The sequence below is a fragment of the Pelodiscus sinensis genome, chromosome 11, assembly GCF_052426305.1.
Source record: "Pelodiscus sinensis isolate ZL-2025 chromosome 11, ASM5242630v1, whole genome shotgun sequence".
NCBI classification, from domain to species: domain Eukaryota; kingdom Metazoa; phylum Chordata; order Testudines; family Trionychidae; genus Pelodiscus; species Pelodiscus sinensis.
Genome location: NC_143062.1, coordinates 16,071,825 through 16,093,450, shown reverse-complemented (window position 1 = coordinate 16,093,450; position 21,626 = coordinate 16,071,825). Strand labels below are relative to the sequence as shown.

The 21,626-nt window shown below is 51.8% G+C and overlaps 2 protein-coding genes across 6 annotated transcripts in view; one reads left to right on the top strand and one right to left on the bottom strand.

Moving 5' to 3' along the window:
* Window positions 1-451: 451 nt before the first annotated feature.
* KCNK7 (potassium two pore domain channel subfamily K member 7) lies at window positions 452-5,895 on the top strand. Its single transcript, XM_075939247.2, has 3 exons — window positions 452-920; window positions 4,321-4,716; window positions 5,578-5,895. Exons 1-3 carry the CDS (start codon window positions 596-598, stop codon window positions 5,835-5,837), a joined length of 981 nt encoding a protein of 326 aa, XP_075795362.1. The 5' UTR covers window positions 452-595; the 3' UTR covers window positions 5,838-5,895.
* Window positions 5,896-10,950: 5,055 nt separating this feature from the next.
* The window catches only part of EHBP1L1 (EH domain binding protein 1 like 1), a 34,577-nt gene continuing 23,901 nt past the window's right edge, over window positions 10,951-21,626 (bottom strand). For all 5 annotated transcript variants that reach the window (XM_075939246.2, XM_006131614.5, XM_006131615.5 and 2 more), the window contains 6 exons: window positions 21,040-21,125; window positions 20,821-20,941; window positions 20,265-20,364; window positions 20,101-20,174; window positions 19,900-20,014; window positions 10,951-18,746 (listed from right to left, as the gene is read on the bottom strand). In XM_075939246.2, coding sequence (XP_075795361.2) covers window positions 18,659-18,746; window positions 19,900-20,014; window positions 20,101-20,174; window positions 20,265-20,364; window positions 20,821-20,941; window positions 21,040-21,125 — 584 coding nt within the window. In that variant the 3' untranslated portion in view covers window positions 10,951-18,658. The remainder of the gene's footprint in view (window positions 18,747-19,899; window positions 20,015-20,100; window positions 20,175-20,264; window positions 20,365-20,820; window positions 20,942-21,039; window positions 21,126-21,626) is intronic.

Genomic DNA, 21,626 nt, shown 5'->3' with positions numbered 1-21,626 from the left:
CTGCTGCAGATTCCATGGGTGGATCCCTGCACCTCAGTTTCCCCCATATGTAAAAAGGGGAAAGCAGTTCAGGGCAGGGGCTGCCTCCCTGTGGGTCTGGCTCTGTGCAGTGCATGGCAGAGATTGTGGCCCCATTGCTGCACAGACCCACAGGGGAAAAAAGCCTCTGCCTGAATGAAAAGACACAGGATGGAAAGAGAAACTGAGGCACTGAATGGGGAAGAGACTTGACCAATGTCAGCAGTAGAGAACCCAGGCATCCTGGCTCCCAGCCTCCCCCCAGCTACTAGACACCAGTCTTCCTCTATCCCCCGGGTAGAACCAGGCTCCTGGCTTCCAGCCTAGCTTCCTCCCCGAGGCTGCTTCCCCGGGGGCGATTCTTGCCAGAGCCCATTTGGGAGGTTCCTCTCCAGCCTGAGGGCCCGCCCCGAGAGCCGGGCTGGATGCGGAGCAGGGAGGCCGGCGCTGCAAGGGTTAACGCCCCCGCCCAGCGCAGCATACGCCGGAACCGGCCGCACCTGCGCGGCCCGGGTCCTGGCCGGTGCCAGCTGGGCAGGTGTGGCCCGGCCAGGAAGCAGCCGCCGCTCCTGGCCCTATGGAGCTGCCCGCGGTGCCCCAGCCCTGGCGCTACTGGCTGCTGCTGGGCGCCTACGGGCTCTTCCTGCTGCTGGGCGCCGCCGTCTTCGTGGGCGTCGAGGGGCCGCAGGAGGCCGCGCTGCGGGAGGCGCTACGGGGCGCCCGGGACGGCTTCGTGCGCCAGCACCGGGGCTGCCTGGAGGAGGCCGGCCTGGAGCAGCTGCTGGAGCTGGCGCTGGAGGCCGAGAGCTACGGGGTCTCCGCGCTGGGCAACGTGTCCGAGGACGAGAACTGGGACTTCAGCTCCGCGCTCTTCTTCGCCGCCAGCGTCCTCACCACCACGGGTAAGGCCGGCCGGCCGGGCGGGCGGGAGGGGGCCAGAGCTCGGGGGAGGGGGGCGATCTGTGCATGTCCGCATTTGGGGGGACTGAGCATAGCAGCTTCGTCAGTGTTACTGAGCATGCTCAGTAAAAGCCAAGCAGCAAATTCGGGAGGGGGGAGCCCTCCCCCCTACACACACATCACCTCTTCTAGGGCTAGTAAGACACTGAAACTCTAGGGCTATGTCTACACTGCAGGCTTTTTTGTTTTTGCACAAGAACAGCTGTTGCACAAAAACTAGCTGGGTGTCTACACTGCATGCACGTTTTTGCACAAGTAAATTTACAGTACAGCGTCAGAAAACAGGGCTTCTTCCAGAAGAGTTATTCCTCTCCCCCACAAGGAATAAGCCCTCTTGAGCAAGAGCTCTTCCACAAGAAGGCAGTGTAGACAGGCAACATGATTTTCTTGTGCAAGAAACCCCTATGGCTAAAATGGCCATCAGAGCTTTCTTGCTCAAGAGCGTGTCCACACTGCCATGGATTCTCTTGCACAAAAGCACATGGCAGTGTGGACACGCTCTTATGGAAGACTTTTTGCACAAGAACTCTTGCACAAAACAGTTCTTGTGCAAGAAGCCTGCAGTGTCTAGACATAGCCTAGGCAGTGGTCCCCAACCTTTTGGGGTTGCTGGGTGCCCAGGGGCAGGGGCCACCCATGCACTGCGTGCCCAGAGGCAGGGCTGCCCATGCGCCACACACCCGGGGGCAGGGCTGCCCATGCACCACATGCCCGGGCTGGCACCGCGCATGCGCTGCGTGCCCGGGGCAGGGCTGGCCCTGATCACTCAGAGGGCGTACATAAATGCCCTGGTGGGCACCATGGCACCTGCAGGCACCGCATTGGGGACCACTGGCCTAGGGTTTTTGGCAGATAACCTAGCAACTAGCTGACAGGATAGAAGCGCTGTATCTAATTCCTATGTACAAGAAAGAAAATGTAAATACAAACCAGACTCACTCAGCATTCTGACATCTTGTAGCAGGTCACTGAAGAGACACTGGTCAGCCTTAAAATGTGACTATATATTCTTATTTTCTTACTAACGAGAGAGAGCATGGGCATCCGGTAGCTTAGGTGTGGGAAGGTTTTGCCTTCCTGAACACTCTGTAGGCAAGTGGTCCCCAATGTTGCGTGGCTGCCGGGCGCCTGGGGGCGGGGCCACGCACGAGCTGCGCGCCTGGGGGTGGGGCCACCCACGAGCCGTGCACACGGGGGCGGCACTGCGCATGTGCCGCGTGCCCGGGGCAGGGGCCGGCAACGCACCCCGGGCCGGCACCGCGTATGGGCCGCGTGCCCGGGGCCGCCCACAAGCCATGCGCCCCAGGCCGGCACCGCACATGTGCCCTGGGGCCGGGGCTGGGGCCGCCCACGCGCCCCGGGCCGGCCCTGCGCATGTGCCGTGCGCCCAGGGGAGGGGCTGCCCATGCGTCCCGCGCCTGGAGCCGGCACCATGCATGTGCCGTGTGCCGGGGGCAGGGCCAGCCCAGATGTTTCAGCGGGTGCCCAGAAATCCCCCGGCGGGCGCCATGGCGCCCGCAGGCACCGCGTAGGGGACCACGGCTGTAGGCCTTCTGGGGGTGGAGCATTGCTGCCCCCAGCACCTTTCTTCCCCCTGATGCGGAGCCAGGGAGGCTGAGGCATGCAGGTATTCACCCCATTCCTTCCCTGAGATGGGAGAGGGGGTCACATGCTTGCATGTCCCGCCTCGTCTCCTCCCCATGGTGGGGGGCAGGACCTCAGCTCAGGTGGCAGATACATTTGGGCTGTATATAAGATCAGAACAGCCATACTGGGTCAGACCAATGGCCCATCTAGCCACATATCCTGTCTTCTGACAGTGGCCAATGCCAGGGGCTTCAGAAGGCATGAACAGAAGAGACAATCATCAAATAATCCATCCCTCATTGCCCATTCCCAGCTTCTGGCACCATCTCTGTCCATTCTGGCTAGTAGCCATTGACGGACCTATTTTCCTTTCACTTATTTTGCTCTTATTGGAACCCTGTTATAGTTTGGGCTTTTCCACCATCTCCTGGCAAAGAGTTTCACAGGTTGACTGTGAAGAAATAATTCGTTTTAAATCTGCTGCTTATGCATTTAATTGGGTGAACTTCTTGTGTTATGTCAGTGAAGGAGTAAATAACATTTCCTTATTCTATTTTCCCACACCATTCATGATTTTCTAGACTTCTAACATATCCCCCCCTTTAGTCATTTCTTTTCCAAGCTGAAAAGTCTCAATCTTGTTAAATTCTCATCATATGAAAGCTGTTCCTTACTCCATATCACTTCTGTTGGCCTTTCTCTACCTTTTCCAAATCCAATATATATTTTTAGATGGGGCGACCAAATCTGCATACAGTATTCAAGGTGTGGACATATCATGACATTATATAGAGGCAATATGATTTTTTTATCTTATCTATTCCTTCCTAATGATTCCAAATATTCTGTTAGTTTTCAGACTGCCACTGCACACTGAGCAGACGTGTTCAGGGAACGATACACAATGATTCTCTTCCTTGAATTGTAACAGCTATTTTAGAACCCATCATTTTTGCATGTATAGTTGGGATTATATTTTTCCAGGTGCATTACATGGCGTTTATCGACACTGAATTCCATCTGCCCTTGTGTTGCCCAATCACCCAGTTATGTGGGATTCCTTTTTAACTCTTTGCAGTCAGCCTTGGACTTAACTATTTTGAGTAATTTTGTAGTATCTGCAAATTTTGCCATCTCACTATTTACCCCCTTTTCAATAACATTTATAAATTTAACAGTACTGGTCTAAATGCAAATCCCAGCAGCAGAACACTCTTTGCTACTCTTCCCTCCCCTGCAACTTTTACATACCTGGCAATGTTTTCATGATGATTCAAGGATCCTTCAATTACTTGACTGGCCAGTCCTTTGTTGTTCTTGATCACCTGGCTCCCTCTTGTTTTAACAAACTCCCTGCCCTAAAGGCAAAGCTGCAAACAGCTCAAACTCTGTTGCATTTAAAACTGCCTCTGGAGTCAGGGCATGCAGCTTTAAGCAGATGGTAAGTATGAAATCCAGTGGTTCAGACTTCAGGGAACTACTGCCCCCAGCCCCCTTAAATGGCATTCGGGGGGGGGCAGCTGGGGGGATAGCCGCGGGCTGGAAGGGCGGGGGGGAAGAGCCCTGGGCTGGAAGAGCTGAGGGGGAAGAGCAGGGATGGGGCACCAGTGGGGGGAGGTGGGCTGCACAGATCATGAGTGACTGTGGTGAAGCTCGGGAGGAGCATGTGGGGCAGAGCTGGGACAGCAAGGAGCTGCAGGTTGGGCATAAGAGGCACCATTCCTGTCCCTCACCCCACTGACTCTCTCCTCCCAGGCTATGGCCATACGGTGCCCCTGTCGGATGGGGGGAAGGTATTCTGCATCCTCTATACCCTGCTGGGGCTCCCAGCCTCCCTGCTCCTGGCCACCTGTCTCCTGCAGCGACTCATGGAGCTGTTAAGCCACCGGCCTGTGCGGTATCTCCACACCCACTGGGGCATCTCACCAGGCCATGCTGCACTGGGCCACGCAACTGCCATGGGACTGTGTGTGCTGGGGCTTTTTATCCTGCTCCCAGCCCTCTGCTTCTGGGCCCTGGAGAACGGCTGGACCTTCCTGGAGTCCGTTTACTTCTGCTTCATCTCGCTTAGCACCATTGGGCTTGGGGACTACGTGCCAGGTCACAGCAGCCACCCCTCGCTGCGCCATCTCTACAAAATCAGCATCACCTGTGAGCCATTCTCCGGGCAGCCGCTAAGGAGCGCTGTGCTGCAGGGAGCAGGGCGGGGGTCAGTGGGGAGGGGGCTGTGCTGCAGGGAGCAGGGCGGGGGTCAGTGGGGAGGGGGCTGTGCTGCAGGGAGCAGGGTGGGGGTCAGTGGGGGGGGGCTGTGCCGCAGGGAGCAGGACAGGAGTCTGCAAGGGGGGGCTGTGCTGCAGGGAGCAGGGTGGGGGCAGGGGGGGGGGCTGTGCTGCAGGGAGCAGGGTGGGGGTCAGCGGGGCGGGAGGGCTGTGCCGCAGGGAGCAGGGTGGGGGTCAGGGGGGGGGGCTGTGCTGCAGGGAGCAGGGTGGGGGTCAGCGGGGCGGGAGGGCTGTGCCGCAGGGAGCAGGGTGGGGGTCAGCGGGGCGGGAGGGCTGTGCCGCAGGGAGCAGGGCGGGGGGCGGGGGCTCAGGGTGGGGAGGGGGGGGGGGGCTGTGCTGCAGGGAGCAGGGTGGGGGCTCAGGGTGGGGGTGGGGGGGGCTGTGCCGCAGGGAGCAGGACAGGAGTCTGCAAGGGGGGGCTGTGCTGCAGGGAGCAGGGTGGGGGCCAGTGGGGGGGGCTGTGCTGCAGGGAGCAGGGTGGGGGTCAGCGGGGCGGGAGGGCTGTGCCGCAGGGAGCAGGGCGGGGGCCAGTGGGGGGGGCTGTGCTGCAGGGAGCAGGGTGGGGGTCAGCGGGGCGGGAGGGCTGTGCCGCAGGGAGCAGGGCGGGGGGATCAGCGGGATGGGCGGGCTGTGCCGCAGGCAGCAGGGCAGTGGTCAGTGGGGGGGGCTGCACCACAGGGAAAGGGGAGAAATCCCATCTGAGCCCCCTGGTCCTCCTCTTTTTCCCCCCCAGGTTACCTTCTCGTGGGGCTCTTGGCCATGTTGCTGGCCCTGGAGACCATCTATGAGCTGCGTGAGACCCACAACCTTATCCGATTCTTTGCTCCTCCCCGGGTCCCTGCCTGCCCCTCCAGTGAGGATGACGACCGGCTTGAGATCCTGAGCTGTGACCAGCTGGGCCTGGCTACTGTTTGTGGTGCCCCCCCCTCTGGGAGCCAACCAGACAAGGAGGCTGATGAGACAGTAACATCCCCTGACAGCCCAACTGGGTAACCCCCTTGGACAATGTGTTGTCTCCCTCCCATGCATCAATAAATGAAGCTGTACAGAATAGTCACTGACAGTGGACATGGGGGTGCCAGGTTGGTAACTTTACCATTGGTCTGTTCTGGGGGGCAGATATGGGCTGGAAAGGCTCATTGGGGGGGAATATTGGGGTGGCTCGCCCTGTGGTTTGGATCTGGGGCAGCAGAGAGAGGAGACACTGGGGTGGAAGGGCCCAGAGGTGTGACGCCAGAGTTGCAAAGGGAGAGGGAGATACTGACTGAATGGGGATGGGAATACACTAGGGATGTTAAATATCGGTTAATTGAATTGTCTATTAACCTCATGAATTCTTATTGGTTACTCAATTATTCTATAGTCTCTGGGCAGCCCCTGTCTGGGGGGCTGGGGGACTGAGCTCCTGGACCCAGCATGAGCTGGAACTGAGCTGGGTTGCCTGCCTTCCTGGTTCCTAATACACTTTAAACACAGAGCCACAGTGGGGGTAGGTCCAGGACCCAGGGCAAGCTGGGACTGAGCTGAGCTGCTGGCCTGCCTGCTAAAAAATTTACTGGCAGGGGCAGAGATGTGTGTAGTCTATAGCAATGTTTCTCAACCTTTTTTTAAAGGGATAACCCAGGACCTACAATTTTCAGATACACACTTTTTTTTTTAAACCATTGCAACACATTTGTTTAAACAACATAATCATAGCTGGGCAGGTGATGACATTTTGGGGTTTGAAAAGTACAAACATAATAAAACTCTGTAAAACCTAAAACAAATTCAGTTTTCTCCAAATTTCAGTTGTGTTGATGTACCTCCCAGACTTCTCTCAAGTACCCCTAAGGGTACTCATACCACTGGTTGAGAAACACTGGTCTATAGCATTAACCTGGAAGCTTTTGCTTATCGGTTAATCGACTACACTATTGTATCCCTAGAATACACCCAGTATCCTCAGAATAAACAAGCACCTTCTTGCATCCTATTTCCTCTCCCTCCCCCCAGGAATTATGTGTTGCCCCTGCTCTGGGTAGGGAGGGCATGAGGGGGACATGCTCCCCAAATGCCATGAGCAGGAGGGGCAAGGGACTGGCCAGCAGCTGGCAGGTAAACTAGTGGGGGGGGGAGCTGGTGCGCACAGCAGGGATCCACACACCTGCAGTGATGGGGAAAGCGAGCCAGCACAGCCCCAGTTCTCTCTGCTCTCGAGGCATGTCGGCGGGGGGGGACTGTCCCACACTCATGGGCGGGAAGCGGAGCAAGCTGGGCCACGTTGCTTTGCTTTCCCTGCTGCTGGGGAGTGCGGCAGGGTGGTCCCTCAGGCAGCATCAGTTGAGGGAAGCAGCAGGCTAGGGGCAGAGCACGGGCAAGTGAGGAGGCTGGGGAGAGGTGGCGCTGGGGCAAAGGGGGGTTGTCCCAGCCCTTCCCCAAAGTGAGGGATCACATAGCAAGTGGCCCCTGTCCAGGAGCTGCTAAGAACTGTCATCCAGGAGGGGGTAAGTCCTGGGCCCTGTGACTGACCTTGAGCCAAGCCAATGCCAGCCTCAGAGTCCAGGAGAGCAGCACAGGCCACAGGGCATCTGGGTCCTATGGTTGTTCCTAGCTTTGGGCCCACCTGCCCACACCAATGTGAGAAACTCCTCCCTTCCCAGAGGGGTACAGCTCTGGGAGGGGGTCCTAGTGGGCTCGAGCAGGCAGAGCTGGGAGCCAGAACTCCTGGGTTCTAGCACTGACACTGGGAGGAGTGTAAGGTCTATAGAGCAAGGGGGTGGTGGGAGCCAGGACTCCCGGGTTCTATTCCAGGATCTGAATAGTCCAATATAAGTAAAACATTCTTAATGCCAGTTACGCTGTTGTGGCGGTTGGTTGGTTGTTAATAACTGTTGCAAGGAGGCTCACAGCACGAGTCCCCAGCTGGGGATACTGCTGTGAAGAACGTTTGCAGTAGTACGTTCATCCTTCTCTCTCCTGCCTTCTGAGGTGAGCTCCCCTACTGGAAGTATTGCTGGGTCCAAGCCATGGAGAGTGCAGGGTGGGCCCCTGATGGTGGCTGGCATTCCCTGCCTCCTGCCCTGGGTTTGGGAAAGTCACTGAGCCTGGCTGGCCCTGTCTGCCCTGGATGGACACATGGCTCCATTCCATCTTATACTGCTTCTTCCCTCACATCTATACTACTTGAATGGTTCAGGGCTACCATCCCAGGCCAAAGGTATTAGTAGGGGGCGTGGTCCTTAAACCAGGGATTGGGCAGATGGTCCCACCCCCACACTCGCTGGCAGTTGTAGGAAGCAGAGCAACCCAGCCCCAGGGATTTCCCTACACTCTGAATTTCCCTGACCTCCCCCCATCCCAGTTATTGGCTAGTTACCTCACTAGGTTGCCCAAGTGATCAGCTTTGGCTGATGTTGGGTTACAAATCACTGAAAGCCGGAGTAATACAATGTTGTTCTCCTTACTCTCTGAGTAAAGGGTGGCAGACTTGTCCTGATTGTGGTGTCCCCCTCAACTGAAACGCTGGCTCCCAGTGGGGAGAGAGGGTGGAGACAGGTGTTTTGTTTGATGGCCTGTCTCTGAATCACACATACTATTTGCCCTGCCTCTCTCCAATGTTTAAAGACAGAGCTGATTGGACTCCAGAGAGTCTTTTGGTTTTTTTAAGTGACCGCTTTAGATCTGAAATGCTTAAGCCTGTTCTGGGACAATGTTTTCCTGGAAGAGACAGCCCAGCCCAGCCTGCATTTATCAGTCTCAACTAGTAGGTTGCCTCATTGAGAGCTGAAATCTCTGAAAGCTGAAACCACAAGATCTTGTCTACACTGGCAGATGGAAAGTGTTGGTAGTTACAGTACTGCTCATGGAGTACAGCAGTGAAAATGCTATTGGGAGTCCACACTGTCAGCTGCCAGCGTGTCCACACTCATGGTACTTGCAGTGCCTTTCGGAACGGTGTATTCTGGGTAGCTGTCCCACAGAGCACCTCTTCCCTTCTGCCAGAGGTTTGTGGGGAGGCAGAATCCTGGGTCCTGTCCCAATGCCCTGCAGTGCATCAATTCACATCCCAGCAACTGCTGTGCGTCCATCTGTGTTTGGCGCCCTCTCAATAGCTTCTGTGCTGCACACACTGCTGCCTCCATCTGTAGGAACAGACTCGCAGCTGCTGACGAAAATGCGGACAGGTCTCACTGACATGTCATGAATGGCAGCTGAGTTATTCTTGAAGCTGCAAAATGCTGTTGAGGAATCTGTGCAACATTTATACAACATGAGATTTCTTGTGGCATTCCCGGAAGTACTGACCACTGCAGAATGTTGCTTTTGGGCTCTCTGAGTGGTGGGGTCACATCATCACGCGAGCCTGGGATGACAAGCAGTGGCTGCAGAACTTTTGGATGAGGAAAGCCACTTTTCATAGAACTGTGTGCTAAGCTCACTCCCACCGTGTGGCGCAAGGACACACGAATGAGGGCTGCTCTCCTTATGCTCCCTCCTGTTGCTGTCCAACCACTCTTTCGGTTGTGTTCAGTGCCCGTGTGCCTCAGGACATCTTGCAAAAACTCCTCTCAAGTCTTTCTTGGGCACTTCCATGTCCTCCTCAGATGCTCTGCGGGAGTTAGAACTTCCTGAGACTGGCATTCCAAGTCTGGCGCTATCCAGGCCAAAACTGCAACATGTTACAGAAGGTCCATTGTTAACCCTAGACACAGCACTGCCCTGATCCCTTTCAAGCACTTGCACTGCCACTGCCTGACTGTCCCAAAACATACAGGAACGGCACAATGTTGAGTTCACCACTAGGGAAGCAGGGGACACCCTCGGTGCAGCAGGGCAGGAGAAAGGTCCAAGAAAACCCTTGCTGTAGCGGCACGAGGGTATCCCTCGGTGCAACTGGCCAGGGGGATGAAAGGGCAGGGGAAACCTTTGCATTAGACTTGCAGGAAAATTTCTTGGTGCAGCCAGGCAGGGATTCCCAATTGAGCCAGGAAGCAAGGGGTTTCATTTGCAACTGTGAATTGGGGACAGCACTGTGGGGCAGGGAGTGAACGTTATTTCACTGCCATTCATTTCCACAGGCCATGTTCACCCTGGAGGACATTTTGCTGCTTAGGGTGAGCAGGGAAGCAAAGGAAGAACTTTCACTCAATTGTGGGTTCTGTTCGGGGCCATACGTGGTTTGTCTTTGCTCAGCAGTGGTCCCCCTGCCCCACTGGCAGCACAGTGGAAAAGGAATCTCAGCCTGCAGGGGTCTAGTACTATGTTTGCTTTGCCAGCGAATCTCAGGAGACGGGTGGCACAGCAGCTGCATGAAACTTTCTACGAGGTCTGTGAGGCAGATTACTGAGACGTAAGGGATTGCGTCAACGATTCAGTCACCATCTGACCAACCCTCTGCTGGTAGTGACACTACACAGAACCAACAAGCCTCCTTTCTGTAACACTCCTGCTCTCAGCAAGTCACTTGAGTTCTGCCTGAGAGCCAGCCCGCTTACCCAGCACATTGTCCGCAGCCTCAAGGCCTGAGAGTGGCTCGCCTCATCGAGGGTACACAGCAGCTCCTGACTGCAAACCTCTGTGGAGGCCGAGTCCTCCTATGGCTTTGAGTCCCTCTCCCTCTCAGCACACTCTGCCACAACTTCCTCCTCCTGGCTCGGGGTCACATTTAAGTATATCATCCAGCTCTGTGTAGAACCTGCATGTCGTGGGCATAGTATCTGTTTGCTTCCTGCTGGTAGGCGTTTCACTTTGACCCTGCACTCCAGTGAGTCCCAATCATGGCCCCTTTCGGTCACACACCTAAAGATGAGCCCGCAGATATTGTAATTCCTACTGCTGGAGCGCAGCTGGGACTGTGCTGCTTCCTCTCCCCAAATGCTGATGAGATCCAGCACCTCAGCATGGCTCCAAGCCTCTGGGCTTCACTGACTGTAGTTTCAGTTTGCACTGTCAGTGTAGCAGTCAGTTCTCATCCCCACCTTCCAGAACAGCAAAAAGGTTTGTTTTCTTACATTGACTTCTACTCTTTGTGTTGCTGGAGGCAGCACAGGTATCCCATCCTTGTCGCCACTTTGTTGTATCGTTTGGCATTCCAGAATTTAGAAAGAAATCATTGGAAACACAGTGAGCTTGAGCAGTTGCAAGTGTCCATTTATTTCATAACACAGAAGTAACTAGCACCAGCCCAAACCAGCTGGGCTCACCCGTAGTGACCTAAGGAAGTTACTGTCATAACAAGATTTATATCCATCCATCCACATCAACAAATGCACAACAGCTACTCTTAGGCACATCTACGCTTAAAACACTGTAGTGCTTTAATAAGGGGGCTAATACACCAACAGGAGACTTTCTCCCATCAATGTAGTTAATCCATCTCCCCAAGAGGTGGTAGCTATGTTGATGGGAGATCTGCCACCACTGTGCTGTCTACACTTGGGGTGCGTCTAGACTAACAAGATTGCCGCCTGTCTACACTGGCCACGAGTATTTGTGCAAGAACACTGACGTTCTAATGTATGAAATCAGTGCTTCTTGCTCAAATACTCTGACGCTCCCGCTCAGGAATAAGCCCTCTTGCGCAAGTATTCTTGCACAACAGGGCCAGTGTAGACAGCAACGTTAATTTCTTGAGCAAGAAAGCCCGATGGCTAAAATGGCCATCGGCGCGTTCTTGCACAAGAGAGCGTCTGCACTGGCACAGATGCTTTTGCGCAAAGGCACATGCCAGTATAGACGCTCCTGCGCAAATACTTTTAACGGAAAAACTTTTCCATTAAAAGTATTTGTGCAAAATCATGCCAGTGTAGACGCAGGCTTGGAGTTAGGGTGGTATAACTACATCATTCCAGGGTGTGAATTTCTGCCTCTCCTGAAGGAGAGAAGTCTGTAGTGTAGACTAGGGCTTAGTCTAAATTCTAATCATTCTTCTAACTGGTCTGAACATTGTCAATGTCTTGCTATCTTTATCATCTGCCCACAGCATAGACTCCAACTCTTTGTTTTTTAGTTAATAATTCTTTGTGCTATTGCTTTGCTAGTTTTATACTTAGTGAGATCTCTACTTTGTTGTTTTTGCTTTTTAATAAACCTTGCTCCATTTTGCACCCCTCATTCTACCATGAAAGAGGGTTTTGGGGTACTTTGGCATCTTATTTATGGCTACTGTAGCTATTGCTATTAATTATTTAATTACATGGTCTTTGAAATTCTCTTATCACTCTCACAATCACCATTCACAGACTCAGTAACTTAATTGTAAGTAGTTCCCAGTTAGCTTTCTGAAAATACCAGGTGGGACATTTCTATTACCTTTAACCTCACTTTATCCTTTGTAAAGTAAATGTAAGAAAATGATCACTCCCATTTCTCCTTCCTTACACGTTTTCAGTTGCATCTACTTGCATTATCTGTTGTTATAATTCCCAGGGCTAAGCAATACAAATGCCATATGCTGCATTAAATCTGGTTGGACTGCCATCATTCAAAACCACTAGATCATTATCAACAATAAACTTTCCCAAGCATGCCACATTGGTATCATCTGTCTTATTTCCCCACAGGTTAGTATTCTTTGCTATTCCTTGTAATTCTAAGCCTTCTGATTTCCTACTTCAGTTACAGATATTATCAATCCTTTACATAATGATTTCTCACCTGCACTAGGATCTCCACAGCATTGTATTTGTGACTTACACTACACAGCCGTAGAGAAAGAAGTAATCTTTACCTTGTGGAAGTACATACACCACCACCTCTCCCTAGTTTTTGGTCTTCTCTAAAGGCTTGTCTAAATCCCCCTGGGATTTTAAAAGTAAGCTATTGAACCAATCACCAGGACACACTGGACATTTAGTTTGGTTTCATTTCCTGATTATTTTAGGTCTTAACTACATGCTGTTGAACTGTGCACTCTCACAAAAGCTTCTGGTCCCATAAAAGTGATATGTCGCCATTAACCTCATTCAAAATTCCATGAATATGGCCTGTTGAGAAATTGCTAACACACGGATAGTTTTCCATGGCCCTTGCTGTAATTTTATTTTTTTCCCCACTTATGTGCAGTTTTTCTTTTATGATAAAATGCAACAAAGCTTCCTTTTTCACTACTAATAGTATATCTCCACCTATTCCTTCTGCAGTGTTTAGTGTTTTTGTATAAAGTGTGGCTATGGATCCTTGTCCTGTGCTGACTCTCTCTCCCTGCTCCATCTGATGTTTCGAGAGCACTGACAACTTCCACATAAGCTATGTGAATAACTACTTTTGGCTTGGCTGCAATACACTCTCCATCAGACAGACTGGTCACCAGGGCAGTTACTACACTCCGCTTCCACCCAGTGTCATAGGAATGCTGGCCGCCACATTGACCACCCCTCACTTTCCCTTGCCAAACATTTGCTACATGCCCTCCCCATGGGTACATGTGGCACTTTTGGGGAAGGGGAAATTTATAGTTTGACTCTAGAGTTCTGAAACCCTAGTGTTACTTTCTCAGATAGATGCCTGCACTTAAATGTAATCAATTGCTGTAAATGATTTGCAGTCTCCTCTGTTAATTTACTCCACACATTTACAAATTAGTTGCTTAATTAATACCTTTCTCTTCTCCTATATCTGGAAATCCTCAAAGTACAGCGTGCGCACTAAGCTGAAACTATACAACAGCTGTGTTCTTCCAGTGCTTCTCTATGGAGCAGAATGTTGGCGCATGATACAACGAGACCTTACTAAATTGTCTACATTCCATACCAAGAATCTTAGAAGAATAATCAGAATATTTTGGCCAAATAAAATTTCCAACGAAGATCTACTGTCTCAGTGTAAACAAGAAGACATGGCCACTATAATTATGAAAAGACGCTGGCGATGGATAGGTCATGTGTTACGAAGAGAGGACGGATCTATTATGAAAATTGCACTCCACTGGAAACCAGATGGGAAGAGAAAGAGAGGAAGACCAAAAACAACCTGGTGCCGAACAGTAGAACAAGAATTAAAAGTTCATCATCATACTTGGGGAACAATAGGCGCTTTGGCCTGCGACCGACAGAAGTGGAAGGACTTTGTTGCTGCCCTATGCGCCATTGGCGTAACGGGCAGTAAGTAAGTAAGTCTTCTCCTATACCATTATTATTGCATTGTTGATCAGTTCTAAAGGCTCTTCATATATTACCCTCTTTGTCTCAGTCAAATATGCTGTTACCTGCTGGCTGACTTTAACTTCCCCAAGGCTGTGTCTAGACTGGCCAGTTTTTCCGGAAAATCAGCTGCTTTTCCGGAAAAACTTGCCAGCTGTCTATACTGGCCACTTGAATTTCCGCAAAAGCACTGACTTCCTACTGTAAGAAATCAGTGCTTCTTGCGGAAATATTATGCTGCTCCCGTTCGGGCAAAAGTTCCTTTTGCACAAAACTTTTGCGCAAAAGGGTCAGTGTAGGCAGCTGAGATTTGTTTTCCACAAAAAAGGCGATTGGGGCTTTTTTGCAGTAAAGCGCGTCTAGATTGGCACGGACGCTTTTCCACAAAAAGTGCTTTTGCGGAAAAGTGTCCGTGCCAATCTAGACGCTCTGTTCCGAAAACGCTTTTAATGGAAAACTTTTCCGTTAAAGGCATTTCAGGAAAATCATGCCAGTCTAGACGTAGCCCAAGTGTTTCAGGTTTTGTTTTATTTTTAACCAGTTTACCAATATGCTCTTTTTTAAATTTTATATTCAGCTAAAAGATCTCCCCCAGCTTACAACCTCCTGGCTCTTACTAAATCTATGCATTCTTTAGCTACTTTTACAGGGTTAATGTCACCTAAACATATTAGCTACGTCTGCACTGCAGGCTTTTTGCGCCAGAATAGTTGTTCTGGCGCAAAAACTTGCGGAGCGTCTACAGTGCATGGGTGTTCTTGCGCATGTAAATTTACAATACAGTGTCAGAAAACAGGGGTTCTTCCAGAAGTTATTCCTCTCCCCACAAGGAATAAGCCTTGTTGCCTGCCACAAGAAGGCAGTGTAGCCAGGCAACATGAATTTCTTGTGCAAGAAAGCATCGACACTGCCATGCACACTCTTGCACAAAAGCACATGGCAGTGTGGACACACTCTTGTGGAAGACCTTTTGCACAAGAACTCTTGCGCAAAACAGTCCTTGTGCAAGACGCCTGCAGTGTAGACGTAGCCATTGTGTGGGCTAAGGATCTTGTAATTATATTTGTTTAATTCCTTCCTCAGACTTGTTTTGTGCTAATACCAGCTGAATCTGCTTCTGCTCTTTTTTTCCTTTGCATCCAGTCTCCCCCAAGGGATTCTTCAGTTTTCAGAGTGAGTGAGGGGAAGGGGGATCAGAAAATCTTCCTTCTCAGCCCTTCCCCTCCTCCTCCAGCCTCCTAGCCCTACTGAGTAGTGACACAAATAAGGGAGAGCAGCCTGAGCTGCTGCAATTTACTTAGGCACTTTCCCACCAGGAATGTGTGAAATGGGCTCAGCTGTGCCTCTGGGCATGATGGGAATGGTTGCCAGTAGGAAGCTAGTTTTCAGTGATGGTCTATCTGCTGGCTCTTTGAACTATTTAGTAACAAATACGGTTTTTTGGGGGCAGGATTTAGTGTTTCTGCAGGGGCTGCAGCAGTCTTTTGGGGGAGGAGGAGGGTATATATCTGATGTCCCTTTCCATCCCAATCCATGGTGGAGCTAGGTGGGCGGAGGAGGGGGGGTCTAACGTCAAAGGCGCCTGCTGGTCTTCCATTTCCAAGGTCAGAGGAAGGAGCGGTTTGTCTCTAATCCAAGGAGGAACGGCAGGGCTGGAGGTGACCACGCTGAGCCCAGTGGCCCCTCCCTGCTAGGCCAGGCTGTGGCATCCTGGCAGCTGCTCCTCCTTCCCCGCGCGTGAGGTTCCCGAGCCGCTTGGGGGCAGCAATCTCTGCCCAGGCTCCATCCTCTGCTCTGAGGCCGAGTCCGGGGCCCCATTGACCTTGCGGGGCGGCGGGACGCAGCTCCCCGAGCGCTCCGTGGAGAAAGCGGCCAGGCGGGGACAGACCAGCCTCGTCTTACTCTGCAGCCCCGGCACCTCTAGAGCGCGCCCCCAGCCCCGCCTGCTCGAGACCCTTTGCTGCCCCCTGCTGGGAGTCCGGGGCGCCATTGGACTGGTGAAACGGCGCATGCGCCTTGAAAACAAAGTGCGGCGCGTGCGCTTGAGAAATAGACACCCGCCCTCTCCCCCGCCACACCCGTAGACTCAGCTCCTATTGGTTGAGGTGGCGGCCAATGTGGCGCCTGGGCGAGGTGAAAGCCCGGAAACGGCGGCGACATCCGGAGCCAAAGGGGCGGGGGATCGGCGGCCTGTTCCCAGTCCTGCCAGTGGCCTCCACGCCCTTGTGGCGCTGGGCACTGCTGGGCTGACAGGGCCCTTGCAGTGAGGTCGCCTAGCGCGCAGCTTGGCTGCAAGGGCCTGTCACCCCTGCCCTGCCTCTGGGGGCTGAACCCCCAGGCTGTGTCTAGACTGGCCAGTTTTTCTGGAAAATCAGCTGCTTTTCTGGAAAAACTTGCCAGCTGTCTATACCAGCCACTTGAATTTCCGCAAAAGCACTGACGATCTCATGTAAGATTGTCAGTGTTTTTGCGGAAATACTATGCTGCTCCATTTGGGCAAAAGTCCTTTTGCGCAAAACCTAAAGGGCCAGTGTAGACAGCTGAGATTTGTTTTCTGCAAAAAAGCCCCAATCGTGAAAATGGCGATTGGGGCTTTTTTGCAGAAAAGCGCATCTAGATTGGCATGGACGCTTTTCTGCAAAAGCGCATCGTTATAATACGAACTCCGCGCCAATCTTAGACGCTCTTTTCCGAAAATGCTTTTAACGGAAAACTTTTCCGTTAAAAGCATTTCCGGAAAATCATGCCAGTCTAGACGTAGCCCCAGGGCCTCCGCTTTGGCCCTGGACCCCTGCAAGTCTGTCAGCTCTCTTGCCTCCTTCCCCCCAACCACACCCAGTTTGCAAACAGCTGGCTTAGAAGCCTGCTCTAAAGTACACAGTTGTATCTGCTCCAGTGTTATGGGGTGGGCAAAGCACCTCCCCCTCCTCTAGGCCTGTCTGTAGTGGTTGGGCCCCACCCTGCCTCTGGAGACACACAAGCTGGAGAAGCAGCCAGGGGTTGCAGCTCTTTTTGCCAGTAGTAAAACAACAAGGGCGGGAGCTACATTAAATAAAATACAAGTCTATGTATATACATGCCCGAGGAAATGCATACTAGACTATACAGCTGAGGAGATGGTGAGCTATTTTTCAAGAACAAATTGTCAAACCAACCTGACAGCTTTCTGTGAGAGACAGGAAGCAGCATACAGGGTATATCTAGACCGGGTGGCCAACCGGTTAAAAGCAAAGCGCCACACTAGTTGGGGGGATATAGCGCAAATTGCTGGGGGGGGGGGGGAAGCCCTAGCTGCCCCTTTAAACAACCCCAGCCATGTTTGGGCAAGCAAAAAGAAGAGGATGCTGTGCTTTTAAACACAGCTCCAGGTGGCTTTTTGGCCACATCAGGCTCCTGGTGCCATTTTGCTTTGCCACGCTGGACAGTGAGCACAGAGAAATGGGGGCCATTTTAAGGCACGTAGTGGTGGCTTCACAAACTACGGGGGAGGCTTCGCGAGCCACACTTCAAGGGGGGAAGAGCCGCTTGGTTGACCAGCCCTGATCCAGACTTTAGTAAGGCTTTTATAACTTGTTGGATAACTACTCTTTGGAAACAGTTAATGCTGCACAATCATGGTGGAAGGGCATAACTGATTCCACAGGCAATCAGTTCTGTGTCTGGTTTTCTTTCACATTTTCATTAATAATTTCAATGATGGCACAACATTGCAAATTATACCAGGCTCGAAGGGGCTGATAATTCAAAATGATCTGGAAAAACTGGAGATATGGGCTGAAGTCAATCGTATGAAGTTCAATAAGGACAAATACAACATATTCCACTTAGCTGACTGCCTGGGAAGGATTACTGTGGAAAGATATGAGGCAATAATGTTACATGTTTTTGTAAAAAAAGTAAACATTCTGCAAAAATGAGCAAGATTCTATATGTAAACCCCTGCATCTACCGCTGCAAAAATAATCTGCAGATATTGGCCTCCACAGATGCAACTACCCAAAGTGGATCTCTGCAAATTTGTAGGGATCTAGATGCAAAAATTGTATCTGCAGCTGTAGCTGCAAAAATGAGCCATGGCTATCTGTATCCACATGCACAGCTGCAGATACCTGTGGCTATAAAGCGGCTAGTTGTGGATTTGCAGGACTCCATCGACATGTAGTTGTGAGAGTGGCCACCAACAAATCTGTTGTGAAACGTTTACTCTACAAAACATATTCTAAGGATTTCTATTTCTCTTCTCCCCCGCAATGGGAAGTGTATATGAAAGTTGCGGATTGCTATTGTGACTTCCACATCACTTTATTCAAACAGTTACAAATTAGTGCAAATATCCAGGGAGCAAGGAATTGAAACTTCTTATTATTCAAGGCACTTCTGTTCTCTGGCCTCCCTAAACCCACATCAACTTTTTGTACCATGATAAAAAAAAACCAACAACTTTGAAATGGCAGTTGATAGGGTGGGAAACAGTCTTTCTCTCACAGAAATAAATAGCCCCCACAGATTGTTCCCCTCTGCCATAGGGGACAGTCAGGCTCCCTGTACTGCCCTTGACAGTCATTGGAGAAGGGTGGGAAGGAAGGGGCAGCACAGTGAGGCACTGAGGTAACAGCAGCAGCAGGCAAACCTTTCTTTGAGCCCTTTAAGAGGCAAAGGGCAATGTCCCAGCCATCGGGACGGCAGGGGCTCTTAGCTGATACAGCACTTCTCCTTGCGACTGTATTTGCGCCGCCGCAGTTCCAGACCCCGCTCCAGCCGGGCATCTTCCTCTAGGGCTCTATGAGGAAATGCAAGTGGTAATTCAGGTTGGGTGCATCTAGACTGGCAAGATTTTGCGCAAAAGCAATTGCATCTGTCTACACTGGCCGCTTGAATTTGCGCAAGAGCACTGACTTTGTAATGTACAAAATCAGTGCTTCTTGCGCAAATGCTTACATGCTTCCGCTCGGGAAAAAGCCCTCTTGCGCAAGAATACTTGCACAAGAGGGCCAGTTTAGACAGGGAAGAACTGTTTTGCGCAAAAAAGCCCCATGGCTAAAATGGCGATTGGGGCTTTCTTGTGCAAAATTGCGTCTAGACTGGCCATGGATGCTTTTGCGCAAAAGCACTTTTTGAGCAAAAGCATCCGTGCCAATCTAGACACACTTTTGCGGAAATACTTTTAACAGAAAAACTTTTCCATTAAAAGTATTTCCGCAAAATCATGCCAGTCTAGACGCAGCCATTAAGTCTACACTGTCACATTACAGCGCTGTAACTTTCTGGCTCAAGAGTATGAAAATACACCCTCTCCCTGCACACAGCAAATTACAGCACTGCAAAGCACCAGTGTGTGAGCCCCATGCTCCCAACGTTGTTAGCTACTCCCCTGGTGCACGTGGTTTACATACAGCACTGGGAGAGCTCTCTCCCAGCACTCCTGGGCTATGTCTACACTGGCAGGTTCTTGTGCAAGAAGTCTTGAGCAAGAACACATCCACATTGCCATGTCTGAGATGTGCTTTTGCACAAGAGCGCCCACGGCATTGTTGACGCTCTCTTGCGCAAGAAAGCTCTGATGGGCATTTTAGCCATAGGGCTTTCTTGCGCAAGAAACCCCTGCGGCACCTCTACATTGCCCTCTTGCGCAAGAGCTGTTGTGCAAGAATGCTTACACTTGTAAGAAAAGAGTGCAGCTCTTGAGCAAGAAGCCCTCTCTTATCTCACCATACTGTAAATCTTCTTGCGCAAGAGAGGATGGGCAGTGTGGACGCTCTGCGGGTTCCTGCGCAAGAAGGGCTGTACTTGCGCAAGAACCCGCCAGTGTAGACATAGCCACTGTGGTGGCTGCACTTTAAACTTTTAAGTATAGACAAAGCCTCAGGGTGTCATGTCCAGAATGTGTTCTCCATGCCACCAAACCCATACCTGACAGCCATGCCAAGACTCACATTCTCTCCTTGATGTCCAGGTCTCGCACCAGTTCATCCCGCTGGTTCACCAATGACACCAGTTCCTCCAGTAGGAGCTGCTCCCGCCTCTGCTGGGCTTCTGTCTTGAGCCAGTCTGCATGGGTTGATATCTCAGCTAAGAAGCCAGAGCAAGTCTTCTAGACTCCTATTCCCTGCCCTTCTAAGTTACCCAGTCCTCACCTTCAATAGCCAGCATGGCTCTCAACTCCCGGCTCAGTAGCTCAAATCGTCTTTCCAGGTCCTGCTCCTCCATCCTGGGGGAAGAGAGAATTGGGAGGCACTCCCAAGGTTATGCATTTCCCTTCCTTCAAAGCCCAGCCACCACCCTCTCCCAGTTCACTCACAGCAGCTGCAGCTGGTCCTGGCGCCGGATCAGTGCATTCTTCTTATTGACCAGTGTGAACCACTCCTGGATCAGCTCCTCCTCCTGGGCCCGATTTGTGCCTGCCAATGGGGGGGAGGAGTGGGGCACAAGTGAGTACACTGCAATGGTGTGGGGAATGCACTGCACAGGACTGTACAAAAACCAGCAAGTGACACTTGCAACTGTCGGGCAGCACAGCAGTGAGTGTTGGGGGAGGGAGGGAACATGCACTAGTGTGTGTGTGAGTGTGGCCCAGCGATGGGGTTGGGTCACCCTCTGGAGAGTTCCCCAACTTTTCTCCACCTTTCCTAACTGCCTGCTTCTTTGTCCCATCAGACAGGATGGCAGATACACAGGGGCTGAAACTCTCAGGGCTTTGGCTCCATCCCCTCCCCCAATGGGAGGCTCCCGCTCTATAACATCACCAAGGGGATTCTGAGCAGTTCCAGAAGCTACCAGCAGGTGGTACTGAGAGCCAACCATGCTGGACATAGGACAAGGTCTGCAGGGTGGTTGTGTGTGTCTCCACGCAGCACCTGACTCCATGAAGAAGCGCAGATCCTTCTCCACCACCGCTGCCCGGGCATCAATCTGCTTCTGCTCATTCTCCAAGGCCTGCAGCTCGGCCACCACATACTGGCTGGTGTCCTGGAACCGCTGCCAGGGAGGTAGGAGGTCAGACCCACTGTCCTTTCAAGGGGAAAGGCCTCAGGTCCCATTCCCTGCCACCACCTCCCACAATTACCCAGCCTTACCGGAATCTCCTCATCTGCAGTGCTGCTCTCCTTGCTGGGGTCCCGGGATGGCTCCTGGGGGGTAGCACCAGGGGAGAGGGCTGTCTCTGGGGCGAGAAGACAGAGAGAGGCAGTTAGAGTGGGGTCCCTAGAGAAAGTTAAACCCCATTCTCCCACTGGCAGGGGGCAAGAAGGAGAGACCCCCCTTGTAATTATTGGGGTGTGAATTATTGGGGTGTTTGGTTTTTAATAAAGAGAAGTTTTGGACCATCACAACATCTCATGGCAATGAGATCCACCGCATAATTATGTGTTGTGTAAGAAAGTATTTCCTGTATTAAACCTATTGCCTATTACGTTCATCAGGCGACCCCATTTTTGTATGTAAGGAGAGGATGAATAAAACGTCTCAAGTCACTTTTTCCTCACCATTCATGATTGTACAGAGCAGCGGTTCTCAAACTTCATTGTGCCACAACTCCCTTCTGATCACAAAAATTACTGTACAACCCCAGGAGGATCATACAGAAGCCTGAACCCACCCAAGCCCCAGCACCCCAAGTGCAGGGAGGGGAACAGCCAAAGGGCTTCAGCCCCGGATGGGGGGA